Raw genomic sequence first — 15,739 nt, 5'->3', positions numbered from 1 at the left:
AATTTTGTGTAAGAGTTAAGTTTAAGAACTTTGAATTTGAAAATAAAACTTAATTTCTCTTTTTTCATATTTGGAAACTTTAATGAAAATATTGAAAATGCATATGATCTCGAAAAACATGATTTAAATTTGATATGAAATGGTAGAACAAATTTGAACCAGGGTTTCAAAGCGGTTTATTTATAATTTTTTAAGATTCTTTGAACTGAAAATCAAGAATTCTGACTTGGATACAGAATCCAAAATACGAGAATAGGAATACAATTTTGGTTATAGGAACTATGGAATCAGAACCTCCGAAATGGATTTAAATTCAAAATTTAATATTCAGACCTGACTTTCGATGAACAAGTGAGAAAGTTTTGAAAAAGTGTAGCAGTATTTTGGGCTTGGGATGGATTTTTGAGGTTTTGGCATAAGTTTTTAGCCTAGATTGTTACTTTAACCTTACTCTATTATCATAATTTGGCTCTAAATTTAAAATTATGAGTGTTGAAACTAGGCCTTCGGCTAGCTCAGGACTCCAGCCAATCTCAGATGGTGTCTCGGCTAAATGAGGTTACAGCAGTTGAGTCTACCTACTCTGCTACACTGAGAAAATACCTGCTAAATTCCTATTTTCCAAAACAAATAAACTCGAATGCCCAACTAAATAAAAGATTAACTAAAAGTTATATAAATCAAAATTTTACTGCGTGAATATGTACATTTATCTACATTTTATCATTTTCAGGGCAAAACTGCCACCGAAATGCATAAAATGCAGGTTGTAACCGAGTAGGAGGTTACAGTGTAGAGTAGAATACCTTGCTTACTGTTTTGGATCCTCATGGGGGGGTTTAAACCCCAAATCATCAATAAAAAAAGCTTTAAAAACTGAAACTACTTCGTAAATTTATCCAAATAAACAGAAAATAAGGTTAAGTAAATTGTTTAATAACGATACTTATTAGCAAAATTTTTCTCATTCAGTATACATTCTCGTACGACCCCTTAAACAGTGTGTATATATTCCATTTAAATTATTTAAATTTCCATTGTTATCTTTGTCAGCACTCGTTACTCAATAGTTGCACGAACCTAATAGCGTAGCCATGTTTCTCAAGACACTTATCACGAAAGATTAAAAATGCAATCTAGCTTATAGTTTTCAGTGCTGATTGCGTTCTTCTCGCCCGCCGGTAGTGAAAAGAACGCTTTGGATTACTTCGGAATGCTTTTTTCCACTTGGAGCGAAAATTGTGCCATTGCTTCGCAGGTTCCTCACTTTAAGACGAATGGCAAGGCGACTTTCAACTTCAGAATGGGCCCATCAGTATCAAAAGGCCTGAAAGCGTTTTTCCTGGAATGAAAAACACAAACCAAAACCATCCAGGTGGAAAAAGCTTCCGAAAAACACGTTGAATCTTTAATGCTTTTGAAACAGAGAGCCGAACTTGAACTAATCTTCTTTTCTGGTCATTGTTCACTTTTCCGTCCCATTTGCTGCTTCAACGAAAAACCTGGGAACTTGGAAAATTCTTCTTTGTTGCTGCTGACGATGTTGCTGTTTGCGGTTGACCACCCACACACACCTGTCGTGTTTATACCGGGAAAAAAAATCGGTGTTCCTGTTGCTCCATTTTCAAAATTTGGAAAACGACAGTCCTGGTTCTGGTGTTTGTGGTGTACAATCGACGCCGGGAGGCCCTGATCAAATATCCGGGCCCGGATGACGACGTCCGGGAGAACATCATCAACTACGACGACGAGGGCGGCGGCGAGGATGACATGACGGCCTACGACATTACCCCGCTGCAGATTCCGATCGGTCCGATGCCGGAGCTGACGCAGTGCAAAATGCCACCCCTGATGTGTAAGTATCGGCCAGCATGGCCATGTCTAATTTTGAAAAAACCGAAAAAAATTGTTTTGTTGATTGGCCCAAACAGCTAACCTGAACAAAATTTCACCTCAATCTGACATCTCTTAAAGCGCTTAGAATTTCCTGTTTTGAATCTTAAAAACCACCATAGAGACGATAAAAGGGAATCCGAAAATAGATAATTTTATTTTGATGATAAACGATTTAAATAAGAGTGCATCAAACGTCGAAATCTAGTGCTATTTTTTAAAAATAGAGGATTTTCGGACAAACCGTTGTAGAGAAGTCCTAAACATGATTATTGCTTTTTCTGTCCTTGATTATATTTTATCAATCTGGATTCTTAGAATAAGTTTTTCAGTAGCTAAGGATTGTTTGGAGTAAACCTCCTATAAGTAAAAACAAAATACCTTCTAAAACGATATGGTCTGACCCCTTTTTTGTCCTCGACAAATTTGTTTAATAACAACTCATTAAAGTTTGTCTAAAACGTAAACTTTCTTAAACATTAATCTTTTTTAGTTTTTGCGGAAACACTTAAAAATAACTCAATCTGATATGTTCTTCTATTTTCATGCATTTTATCTATTTTTTGAAAAAAAAAGTCAACAAAAATACTTTCAACTATTTTGAAGATTTTTTTCATTTCTAATCATCAGGATAAACTTATGAATAAAAGCCTGATTCCATGCTTTACGCTGCATTTCTAAAGATGAATGTTTCAGAATTTTGACGTTTAGACGAAAATTCATAAAAGTGTATTTTTTATAAGTCTGTCGAAAACAAACGTTTAAAAGTTAGATTTTTAACTCACTTATAGGGAAATTACTCAAACTATCCTTAGTATTTTCTTCAAAGCTTGTTTTATTGTATTCATCTCCTCTATAGCTATCATTGTATGTATTACAAAAAAAGTTAATCAAAAATCTTATAAGCGATGATAAAATTTTATTAAGCTTCGACTAATGAGCAAACTTAACTTGCTTGCTGTATATGGAATGTTTAGTAATTGGTTTCAAAATGAAAAGCTCTACTTTAAACCACAATAATCATGGCATCTTTAAGTGATTTTTTCATTAGCGCATAGCTTTTTTATTATTCACTAAGGTGGTCTTTGAATGATTAATAAAACGAAAAATATTGTGAAAACACGATTTAAGTAGGACATTGCAACTTGAATCTTTTTGCAATTTTTAAAATTCTCATAAAACAGGGCTTTAAACATGAATGACTTGAAGAGCAAAAGCAGAAAATTGACTAAAATTATATTTTCAGAACTCAAAATGATTAAATGACGAAAAAAAACAAAAATATAACATTTTTCATTTCTGTTATATACAGTACATGACAAAACAAAATACGCATTTGCTATCAAAATGTTCAAAGCACGGTATCTTTTTTCACATGAGGAATATCAATTCGAAATATTGTGGTGGATTGTAATATTTTTGACACCCTAAAGACGGGTGAGAAAAAAATTGTCGAAAAATTCAATACGTTCTTTGCACTTTACACTTCTTCGAAATAAAGGGTTTCTTTTTGTTTATACTTTCTAGAGAACGATTTAATCCGATAAGATGGTAAAATAGCTGTTTTCCGTAGAAATTCGTAAAGTTCAAGATGAAAACCACCAGAAAGGTTTTATTTTCAAGGCAAAATTGCTTGAAAATACTTTAAAATAAATTAACCAAGAGAACGAATTAAAAGCGAAAGGCTAAAAACTCTAGTAATAAAGCACAACAAAGGATCAGATATACATAACTATTGAATTCCTCGAGAAATGGTTAAAAATGTATGTTTCTATCATCTGGATGATTCTTAAAAATACTGAATGTAATGTTTTTAAACATTTAATGAGCAAAAAAAAAACAAAAATTGAATAAATTGAATTTACCAATTTACCAATTTTACCAACGAAGACCAATGCATTGATTCGATGTTCGATAAATTGGATTTCTTTGCATTCAGTATAGAATTTCGGTTGATGTTCATTTCAGACGTCCCTAACACCTCAAATTCGTTCAAAATTCATTGAAAAGTTCATAAAACTCTAGAAACAGGTTATCTGAAGTCATCACGTTAAATTTGAAATCTCAGGCCTCAAAAAACGAGCACGAGTATGAGAGACTTCTGATAAGAAACTTTCGGAAAAAGAACATTTAAAAGACGTCAAAACACGCATAGTCAAGTGAAGTGTGAGGTACTTTGCTTGTTCCAGACATCGAAAATCTTAAAAAATATGAATAATGACAGCAGACTCTACAGTTAGCATTTTGAAAAAAAAAGAAAATTGAAAAAAAAATACTTAAAGTAGTTAAGGTAGTGCTTAGCCACTTCTCGAGGAATTCAACAGTTATTTCTGATTGTAGAATTCCGAACTAACCTAAGGTTTATAGCCTTTTTCTTCTAATTATCCTCCCGATTCATTTAAACGTATTTTCAAGCAATATTACCTTGAAAAAAACCTTCCTGACGGTTTTTTACTTGAACTTTACGAAAATTTACACAAACCAGCCTTTTCACCATTTTATCGGATTTAATAGTGCTCTAAAAAAAATAAACGAATAATAAACCCTTAGTTTTGTCGAGGTTTGCAGAAAATTGAATCCTTTGTGGCTTATAAGAAGACGGAACAGTTTTCTGAGCCGAGAAATAGCTATCTACAAGGTTATTAAGAATGCGTACTTTATTTTGTACAATCATATTTGGAACTTGATCAAAACTACGCTTCAGTGAGATGAACGCATTAAATATTTTTAACAAAATTGTTTCCCCAGTCGTTAGAGTATAAAAATACTACAATTCATCAAAATGTTTTGAACTGATATTCCTTTTGTGAAAAAAAACAGAGATTTGAAAATTTTGATAACAAGTAAGAATTATATTTAGTCGCGTACTGTATGTCACATTTGTGATTTTTTTTTCTTTTTTCTTCATGGTCATCAAAAATCTAAATTTTCATGGTGTCTCGTAGTTTTCCTGCTTTTATATTTATCATAGCTATCAATCAATTTTCAACTTTTTTCTTTAATTTCCAAAAAAAAAATTATCCCTAGATTTCCTTTTTTTATTTGTTTTTTTTCTTAACGTTCATCTTTTTTTATATATTTGTTTTTTATGCTTCATGCTTCTTGATATGGCTTTATAAATTTCTTCAACTTTGAGAAATTTCAAAAGCTAGCGTTACAACTTTTTCTGACATCACTGAAACAAGTTTTTGAATATTTAGATTTATAAAGCGATTACATCATTTAAGACCTTTGTTGAAGACTGCAAAACGATTTGAGTTTTGTTTCAGGAAATATCCAATGTTCAATTTGGATTTAAAATTCCTAAAAATTTCATCAAAATACTTTTTTTTGCATAATTAGGGGAAAAACCAAAAGAAAACTTCAATCACTTTTTTCTCAGAAAACAAAGTTGCTCGCGGCTTCGAGAAAGTTGACCACTGTGTCAAAACCTTTAATTTCTACATCATTGTAATGATCTACACTTTTACCAATAAAGTGCTGAAATTGATTGAATGAATTTTTTACCTTTTGTCCTAAGTTATCTTGAAAACAAGCGCTGTCCGAAAAAAACAAATTGCATATTTGGAATCAGCGCTCAGAAATAACTCAAAATCAGCCTTAGAGTTCTTTTCCCCTCCGAAAAATTTAAATTTTGTAACCTTGTGTAATTCTCCATGTTTTTCATTATTTGGTCATGTTAATTTTTTTCATCATCAAACTTCTGTTTTCTTCTTACTCCATTTTTAATTTTTGCTCAATTAATGCTCAATTAATATAAAAATATAGCCTTTTTCTAAAAAATTTACGTATATCTTCTAAAATTTCACCAATCTCAATATTCTTTTTTTTTTTCATATAATTAAACTTTCCCTAAATTTTTTTAAAATTTATTCAATTCTTGCATAGATTATACCTTTTTTATTAATTCCTTAATATTTCATGATTTTTTTTTAATGAATAACTTTTCTAGGCTTTCTTCATTTTTCCAATTCTTTAAGTTATTCTTTTTTTTTGAGTTTAATAAATTTCTATTTTTTTATTTGAATTGAAATTTGTTATCAAAGTTTTTTTTTATTTTAATACTATTTCTGATAATTTCTGAATATTTAAGCAATTTTTTAATTGTTTCTTTCAACCATTTTAAATAAATAAATATTCTCAAAAAAATAATTTTAAATTTATAAAAAAATTCTTAATTTTTCTTAAAATACTGTCGATTTGAAATTTTTTGTCTTTTTTATCAATTTTGTCATCTTTATAATTTTTTGTCATTTTTTCACTTTTGTCATTTTTATCATTTTTATTATTTTTATCAGTTTCACCATTTTTGTCATTTGTGTCATTTTTGTCATTTTTGTCATTTTTGTCATTTTTGTCATTTTTGTCATTTTTGTCATTTTTGTCATTTTTGTCATTTTTGTCATTTTTGTCATTTTTGTCATTTTTGTCATTTTTGTCATTTTTGTCATTTTTGTCATTTTTGTCATTTTTGTCATTTTTGTCATTTTTGTCATTTTTGTCATTTTTGTCATTTTTGTCATTTTTGTCATTTTTGTCATTTTTGTCATTTTTGTCATTTTTGTCATTTTTGTCATTTTTGTCATTTTTGTCATTTTTGTCATTTTTGTCATTTTTGTCATTTTTGTCATTTTTGTCATTTTTGTCATTTCTGTCATTTTTGTCATTTTTGTCATTTTTGTCATTTTTGTCATTTTTGTCATTTTTGTCATTTTTGTCATTTTTGTCATTTTTGTCATTTTTGTCATTTTTGTCATTTTTGTCATTTTTGTCATTTTTGTCATTTTTGTCATTTTTGTCATTTTTGTCATTTTTGTCATTTTTGTCATTTTTGTCATTTTTGTCATTTTTGTCATTTTTGTCATTTTTGTCATTTTTGTCATTTTTGTCATTTTTTCACTTTTGTCATTTTTATCATTTTTATTATTTTTATCAGTTTCACCATTTTTGTCATTTGTGTCATTTTTGTCATTTTTGTCATTTTTGTCATTTTTGTCATTTTTGTCATTTTTGTCATTTTTGTCATTTTTGTCATTTTTGTCATTTTTGTCATTTTTGTCATTTTTGTCATTTTTGTCATTTTTGTCATTTTTGTCATTTTTGTCATTTTTGTCATTTTTGTCATTTTTGTCATTTTTGTCATTTTTGTCATTTTTGTCATTTTTGTCATTTTTGTCATTTTTGTCATTTTTGTCATTTTTGTCATTTTTGTCATTTCTGTCATTTTTGTCATTTTTGTCATTTTTGTCATTTTTGTCATTTTTGTCATTTTTGTCATTTTTGTCATTTTTGTCATTTTTGTCATTTTTGTCATTTTTGTCATTTTTGTCATTTTTGTCATTTTTGTCATTTTTGTCATTTTTGTCATTTTTGTCATTTTTGTCATTTTTGTCATTTTTGTCATTTTTGTCATTTTTGTCATTTTTGTCATTTTTGTCATTTTTGTCATTTTTGTCATTTTTGTCATTTTTGTCATTTTTGTCATTTTTGTCATTTTTGTCATTTTTGTCATTTTTGTCATTTTTGTCATTTTTGTCATTTTTGTCATTTTTGTCATTTTTGTCATTTTTGTCATTTTTGTCATTTTTGTCATTTTTGTCATTTTTGTCATTTTTGTCATTTTTGTCATTTTTGTCATTTTTGTCATTTTTGTCATTTTTGTCATTTTTGTCATTTTTGTCATTTTTGTCATTTTTGTCATTTTTGTCATTTTTGTCATTTTTGTCATTTTTGTCATTTTTGTCATTTTTGTCATTTTTGTCATTTTTGTCATTTTTGTCATTTTTGTCATTTTTGTCATTTTTGTCATTTTTGTCATTTTTGTCATTTTTGTCATTTTTGTCATTTTTGTCATTTTTGTCATTTTTGTCATTTTTGTCATTTTTGTCATTTTTGTCATTTTTGTCATTTTTGTCATTTTTGTCATTTTTGTCATTTTTGTCATTTTTGTCATTTTTGTCATTTTTGTCATTTTTGTCATTTTTGTCATTTTTGTCATTTTTGTCATTTTTGTCATTTTTGTCATTTTTGTCATTTTTGTCATTTTTGTCATTTTTGTCATTTTTGTCATTTTTGTCATTTTTGTCATTTTTGTCATTTTTGTCATTTTTGTCATTTGGTTTTTTGTTTTAATTTTCTATATATACATAGTTTACATGCGGTTTTGAGTGAATTGTGGAGTAAATTTTGCTCAGGTAAACTTTTTTGCCTATCAACAAATTATTTCTGGTCGATTTTTTAATTCTATGCTGAAATTTTTCCATGCATTGCCACCCTAGTGAGAGTATTTTAGGCTCGTGGAAAGGGGAAAAGGATGGATTAATGCATCGGACCAAAAGATTCCTTTCCGGGATTCCAATCCATCAACGGGTACGATGGGCCGGAAAGCCATCTCCTATCTATGACTGATGGAATCTCTTCTCTTGTTTTTCTCTCTGTTCTTTTACATCCCTTCAAAATTCCATCAACCCTTCCGGATGACATCGCAACGCAAACGCAGATCCGGTAATGACGATGGGTCCTGGCCATGAACCCAATGTGGGAATGTTCATCGAGGAGCACAAGAAGCGGGCGGACAGCGATCCGAATGCGCCACCTTTCGACGATTTGCGGAACTACGCCTACGAGGGCGGTGGCAGCACGGCAGGATCGCTCAGCTCCCTGCAGTCGGGTGAGTGACCTTTTGCGAATTGAAAATTAGTTTATGTAAGGTACTTTACAGCTTTTGCCTTTGATGTCCAGCCAGATTGATATCCTTTTAAAATGTTACCTACCCGGGCGAAGTCTCAATCTACCCTCTTAAGATGAGTAACAAGGAGAAGAAATTGATTTAGTTTTCTTATCAGAAATGGCGCAATTACATTTGAATTGAATAATATAATTTGAATCAAAAAGTACCGTAGACTGGGGGAAATTTCAACTCCGTGTTCGATAATTTTTGAATGGGATTCGAACCCAAAAGTTTTTCTTGCTGATACCGAATCGAACCCAGTACCCCTGGGTTACCAGAGTCGTGCCAGCCATCTGCTAGACCACCTCAGAGCTACCAAACTCAGCACTAAGGATGTTTCTGGTACAAAAATTTCGGGTTCGAATTAACAAAAATAAGGCAAAACTTGAATTCTAGATCTTGGATCTCAGATCTGGGACTCAGATCTAAGATCTTGCACAGAGCTCAGATCTCAAAACTAAAACCTCATATTTTATGGATCTTTACGAAAAAAAATGACTTGAATCTCAGATCTTGGATCTCAGATCTTGGATCCCAGATCTTGGATCTCAGATCTTGGATCTCAGATCTTGGATCTCAGATCGTGGATCTCAGATCCTGGATCTCAGATCTTGGATCTCAGATCTTGGATCTCAGATCTTGGATCTCAGATCGTGGATCTCAGATCTTTGATCTCAGAACTTGGATCTCAGATCGTGGATCTCAGATCTTTGATCTCAGAACTTGGATCTCAGATCTTGGATCTCAGATCGTGGATCGCAGATCGTGGATCGCAGATCTTGGATCTCAGATCTTGGATCACAGTTCTTTGATCTCAAATCTTGGATCTCAGATCGTGGATCTCAGATCGTGGATCTCAGATCGTGGATCTCAGATCTTGGATCTCAGATCTTGGATCTCAGATCTTGGATCTCAGATCTTGGATCTCAGATCTTGGATCTCAGATCGTGGATCTCAGATCGTGGATCTCAGATCGTGGATCTCAGATCTTTGATCTCAGAACTTGGATCTCAGATCGTGGATCTCAGATCTTGCATCTCAGATCGTGGATCTCAGATCGTGGATCTCAGATCTTTGATCTTAGAACTTGGATCTCAGATCTTGGATTTCAGATCGTGGATCGCAGATCTTGGATCTCAGATCTTGGATCACAGTTCTTGGATCTCAGATCTAGGATCTCAGATCGTGGATCTCAAATCGTGGATCTCAGATCGTGGATCTCAGATCGTGGATCTCAGATCGTGGATCTCAGATCTTGGATCTCAGATCTTTGATCTCAGATCTTGGATCTCAGATCTTGGATCTCAGATCGTGGATCTCAGATCGTGGATCTCAGATCGTGGATCTCAGATCTTGGATCTCAGATCTTGGATCTCAGATCTTGGATCTCAGATCGTGGATCTCAGATCGTGGATCTCAGATCGTGGATCTCAGATCGTGGATCTCAGATCTTGGATCTCAGATCTTGGATCTCAGATCTTGGATCTTAGATCGTGGATCTCAGATCCTGGATTTCTGATCTTGGATCTCAGATCTTGGATCTCAGATCGTGGATCTCAGATCTTTGATCTCAGATTTTGGATCTCAGATCTTGGATTTCAGATCTTGGATCTCAGAACTTGGATCTCAGAACTTGGATCTCAGATCTTGGATTTCAGATCGTGGATCGCAGATCTTGGATCTCAGATCTTGGATCACAGTGCTGGGATCTCAGATCTTGGATCTCAGATCGTGAATCTCAAATCGTGGATCTCAGATCGTGGATCTCAGATCGTGGATCTCAGATCGTGGATCTCAGATCTTGGATCTCAGATCTTGGATCTCAGATCTTGGATCTCAGATCTTGGATCTCAGATCGTGGATCTCAGATCGTGGATCCCAGATCTTGGATCTCAGATCTTGGATCTCAGATCGTGGATCTCAGATCGTGGATCTCAGATCGTGGATCTCAGATCTTGGATCTCAGATCTTGGATCTCAGATCTTGGATCTCAGATCTTGGATCTCAGATCGTGGATCTCAGATCCTGGATCTCTGATCTTGGATCTCGGATCTTGGATCTCAGATCGTGGATCTCAGATCTTTGATCTCAAATTTTGGATCTCAGATCTTGGATTTCAGATCGTAGATCTCAGATCGTGGATCTCTGATCTTGGATCTCAGATCTTGGATCTCAGATCGTGGATCGCAGATCTTGGATCTCAGATCTTGGATCTCAGATCTTGGATCTCAGATCGTGGATCGCAGATCTTGGATCTCAGATCTTGGATCACAGATCTTGGATCACAGATCTTGGATCTCAGATCATGGATCTCAGATCGTGGATCTCAGATCGTGGATCTCAGATCGTGGATCTCAGATCGTGGATCTCAGATCGTGGATCTCAGATCGTGGATCTCAGATCGTGGATCTCAGATCGTGGATCTCAGATCGTGGATCTCAGATCGTGGATCTCAGATCTTGGATCTCAGATCGTGGATCTCAGATCGTGGATCTCAGATCGCGCATCTCAGATCGTGGATCTCAAATCGTGGATCTCAGATCTTGGATCTCAGATTTTGAATCTCAGATCTTAGATCTCAGAACTTGGAACTCAGATCTCGGATCTTAGATCTCAGAACTTCATGTTCAGTTCTTAAAACTTTGCTCAAAAATCCCGTTTCTCAGATCTCAAATCATAGAGAATGTGACATTAAATACCTATCAATCGTAAACCGAACTCCCCAATTCTCAACTTTCACAGGAACCGACGACGAGGTGCAGGAATTCGACTACCTAGATGCCTGGGGTCCCCGATTCGACAAGCTGGCCAACATGTACGGCGAACATCATCCGACCGAACTGGACGAGCTAAATTAAGGAGGCAAAGCAGCACGATCACGAACACGAAAACGAAACCGCGCAGGACGGAAATTCTTTCCGCAAACATAATTCTCTTCCAAGTTGGTCGTCGTCGTCGTTGTCATCGGAGAAACTAAAATCGATGCCGAAGTCGTCTTCGTTGCCATCAGTCGGAGCGAGAGTCAGCTGAATCCCTCGGTGAGTGTAGCCCGGGTTTTTTTTTCCTTGAGAGATTGTTGTGAATGTTTGAACGAGAGCATATTGGAGGGTCCGTCTGTTGGCGAGAATCATCGTTAAACGGGGCCGACAGAGTCTTCGAATTAATGCGTGGAGGGATTTGCAGCTGCTCTCCAAAAGGTGTAAATGAGAAATGGAAAACCAAAGCTTAATTATAAATGTTAGTAGGATGGAAGTTAGGAAGATAGGTTTGAGCAATTCACAGTTAAGAGAGAGATTGAAAAAAAAACGCACGAAAAGTCATCGTTCTCTTCCTTCTTTCGGGGATTTCTTTTTGTGCTGGCGCGTGCCTAAGGAAATCGGAACGAGAGAGAAGAGAAAAATGTGTTGCTCCTTTTGAGCGAAGATCATCACTACACACGGTGATTTAACTAAAATACTTATATATCAACGAGTTTTTAACAACAAAAAAACAACAATGAGTCATGTTCTCGTTCAGACTTTTTTCGGTGGCATTTACATGACAAATAGAAAAAGGGGCTCATATACACTGAAGCAGAAATATACACTACGATAAACAAAAACACACCAAATACAGTTACACAGCCACTTTACACCGTTGAATAGCAAACACCTGTACCGGATCTAGCAAATAAGGTAGTTAATTGTTTAAGTTCGAACAATCGAGAGCAATTGGAGTACCTTTTACACACAGTTTTATTTTTAGTTTTATTTCCTTTGATTTTGAGATTTTATACTGAAATGCTAACGTGTTATTTTAGTTTGTAAAGCCACGAGTCATAACAAATTTTTACTTTTTATTCTTATTGAAATCAACACCACTGTTCCTGTTTTGTGTTTTAGGGAGGAGAAGTTTTTTAAGTAGGAAAAAAACTGATACGATTGTTTTTATAAAACAAATTTAGTCTATACTGGTGGAGCACACACATAACAGAACAAAAAAAAACTGAAATCGCCCGCTCTCTTACGAGGATAAGACAGTATGACAATTTCTCAATGCCATTTACGATCTAGGAGAATTTTATACAAAAGAGACTCACTTGAAAAAACACAGCCGACACGAAAATCGATAACTAGTTGATAAAATTAAAATTAATGTATTCAATGAGAACAACAGCTACAAAAAAAGTAAACTACAAAAAAAAATCGAGCAAGGAAAACTACTCAAAATAAAAAGAAAAGATTACAGACAAACCTACACTAAGTAAATCAAATATACAGTGTGAGGAGAACTTAACTGTGTCGGTGAACTTTAGGAGCTAAAAGTCAGTCAACAAATTGAATAAGAAAACCAACACATTGTGAATGGAACACTTGAGTGTTTTAAGGTAATTTATTTATGTCGTAAGGATAACTCTAATGTATTAGTAAGATAATGATATTGTACATCCAAAGACTGTAACGCTCGTTCTTATAAATTGTAATGATTTGCTCTTAAGTTTAGGTTTTTAAGTGCTGGCAAACCGCCTACGGAGAACAAATAAACTTATTTAGAGCTAACTACGCTGTACATCACATAGAGAACTGTCCGATTCAAGTAAAAGCAAGTTGTTTCAGTTAACTTTCTCAGAAACCAGTTTCAGTTTGTTCTCTGTTGACACCGAAGTTGGAAATTATTCTACATGTATAAAAAAACACTCGAACATCGATACAAATGTCATACCTGCACCGAAGAATAAACCATTTAGAAAGAAAATTTACACTCCACAGAAATCAGACACTCACCTACTCACTAGTGCAAGAACACTCACTTACACTCACACAACAACTACACTTTCGTGAGGATACCCGAACGATCGTAACGAAAACTGAATCTGTATTATTCAACAATATTATTACAAACTTAGGTGAAACAAAAAAAGGAAACGATATTACTTAGTACGCTCATTACTCTCTAGGAAAGTATTTAATCATCCAATTCACGACAGAAAGGCGGGGGAGAAAATAAAATAAAAAAATTCATACCCCTTTTTAATCCCGTTTGTTCAATGCCGATATTAGTTTATAGACCCTTTCGAAGCTCTCAATCGAAGAATCGGTAGTGATTTTTGTAACCCATATTCCCGCGTCCCAACCGCATTCGACACTCGTTTTTCCATTCATCGGAACCCATTCCCGAGCTCGCAGAACTCGAAGTCGTTCAACTCACAAACTCATCCAAAGAAGCAGAACACTCACTCTCATCACTCATCACAAGCACACCAGGGACACTCATCACACAACTATCGCTATAAACCAAATGTTAGAAAAACTCACGTACACATTTACAGATATTGAAAATAAATCACCCAAAATGAAAAAAAAATGGAAAAAAATCGCGCCGAACTCGTTAGTTAATTGAAATCTATCTTTTTTAAAATAATAAAACCCAACCGCGCAAACCGAACACGATTATTAGTGGAAAAAGTGTTGGCATCAATCCTAAACTGCAACAAATTCCTACTCGAAAGTCGGTGGCGAAAATTCACCAAAAGCGATAACCGAAAACTCAACACTCCAAGCAGTTCAGAAAAACAAGCATCCGATCGCGCCAAACTCCAAAAATATTGCAAAATTTCCTACCAGCAACTGGTGTGATGTTCTAGAGCCCTCAAATAACAGAAAGAAGAAAAAAAATCACCCAATAAAAGGAAAATAAAGAATAGCCACAGAAAATATCATCCAACCAAGCAGCAAAAGTGCAACCAACCAAAAACTAAAAAAACAGAAAAGAATAAACACAACACCCGAGAAATTCATAAGAAGGAAATCCTAGTGTAAATATAGCGTATTGTAATAAAAAAAAGTGGGAAATTGTGCAGATGCAAAGCGTGTTACTTTTTTGCACTTGGCGCTCAAACGCCAAGAAACGAAACGAAACGAAAAAAAAGGCACGCTTCGAACGCAAGAAGGGGGTAAGGTCGTAAGGTTTTTTTTTCTCGGTCATCCGGGCAATTGAATGGAAATGTGCAAAGTCAGCAACCGGAAGAAACTGAAAGTCAGCTCAGAGAAAGAGACAGAGAGACGATGGAAAACGAGAACGAATAGTAGTCAGTCGTTGGTGGTTGATGATGGTAACCAAACCAGAAGAAATGTTTCGCAGCAGAAAACTTCGAAACCGTTGTTACTGCTGCAGTTCTATCTGGGAGGACAAAATTTTAGACGCTTCGAAGAACAAAAATATAAGAAAAAAAAACAATGAAAAACCAATTCAGACAAAATATGTTGAACACTTTCGAACAGGAAACAGAAAATTTAACCAGTTGAATCTGAAAAAGGAAACCCAAAATTTAAAACCGAAATCAGCAGCACTTTCTCACATACACAAGCAAAAAAAAAATAACAAAATCAACATGGTTCAATTATGGTTATGGAAAAAATGGGCAAAGAGTAAATAAGAAGAAAAAATCTACAGATAGAGAATAACATAAAAAAAAGAACAAATCTAGCGATTTGCCACCCGGAAGGTGGATTATTTGCTGAATAAATGGGAAAATAAAGGTCACAAGCGTTAGCCTGGTGAATGAATGAAAGTTGTATTGATTTTTTGTTAGTTCTGAAATTAGATGTAAAGAAATTCTATTCGTCTTTTATGCATCAATAGGAAATAAGGTAAGTTTTGCACATGATGAACTCAATTTTCAAAACAAACAAAATTGACAAAAATGACAAAAATGACAAAAATAACAAAAATGACAAAAAATGACAAAAATGACAAAAATTACAAAAATGACAAAAATGACAAAAATGACAAAAATGACAAAAATGACAAAAATGACAAAAATGACAAAAATGACAAAAATGACAAAAATGACAAAAATGACAAAAATGACAAAAATGACAAAAATGACAAAAATGACAAAAATGACAAAAATGACAAAAATGACAAAAATGACAAAAATGACAAAAATGACAAAAATGACAAAAATGACAAAAATGACAAAAATGACAAAAATGACAAAAATGACAAAAATGACAAAAATGACAAAAATGACAAAAATGACAAAAATGACAAAAATGACAAAAATGACAAAAATGACAAAAATGACAAAAATGACAAAAATGACAAAAATGACAAAAATGACAAAAATGACAAAAA

At 33.7% G+C, this 15,739-nt stretch overlaps 1 protein-coding gene across 1 annotated transcript; it reads left to right on the top strand.

Annotated features, from left to right (window-relative positions):
* The first annotated feature begins 433 nt into the window (after positions 1-433).
* LOC129743937 (neural-cadherin-like) lies at positions 434-15,173 on the top strand. Its single transcript, XM_055736182.1, has 3 exons — positions 434-1,855; positions 8,393-8,563; positions 11,366-15,173. Exons 1-3 carry the CDS (start codon positions 1,771-1,773, stop codon positions 11,479-11,481), a joined length of 372 nt encoding a protein of 123 aa, XP_055592157.1. The 5' UTR covers positions 434-1,770; the 3' UTR covers positions 11,482-15,173.
* The last annotated feature ends 566 nt before the right edge of the window (positions 15,174-15,739 follow it).

This window comes from Uranotaenia lowii, chromosome 2 (assembly GCF_029784155.1).
Source record: "Uranotaenia lowii strain MFRU-FL chromosome 2, ASM2978415v1, whole genome shotgun sequence".
Taxonomy (NCBI): Eukaryota; Metazoa; Arthropoda; class Insecta; order Diptera; family Culicidae; genus Uranotaenia; species Uranotaenia lowii.
The sequence above is the reverse complement of the archived record's forward strand: the minus strand, read 5'-3'. Positions and strand labels throughout refer to the sequence as shown.

Excerpts from the sequence above, each read along its gene's own strand:
- LOC129743937 (XM_055736182.1), top strand. The coding sequence starts at position 1,771 with ATGACGGCCTACGACATTACCCCGCTGCAGATTCCGATCGGTCCGATG. Across the intron at positions 1,856-8,392 it reads CAAAATGCCACCCCTGATGT|ATCCGGTAATGACGATGGGT; the intron begins GTAAGTATCGGC and ends ACGCAAACGCAG. Across the intron at positions 8,564-11,365 it reads GCTCAGCTCCCTGCAGTCGG|GAACCGACGACGAGGTGCAG; the intron begins GTGAGTGACCTT and ends CAACTTTCACAG.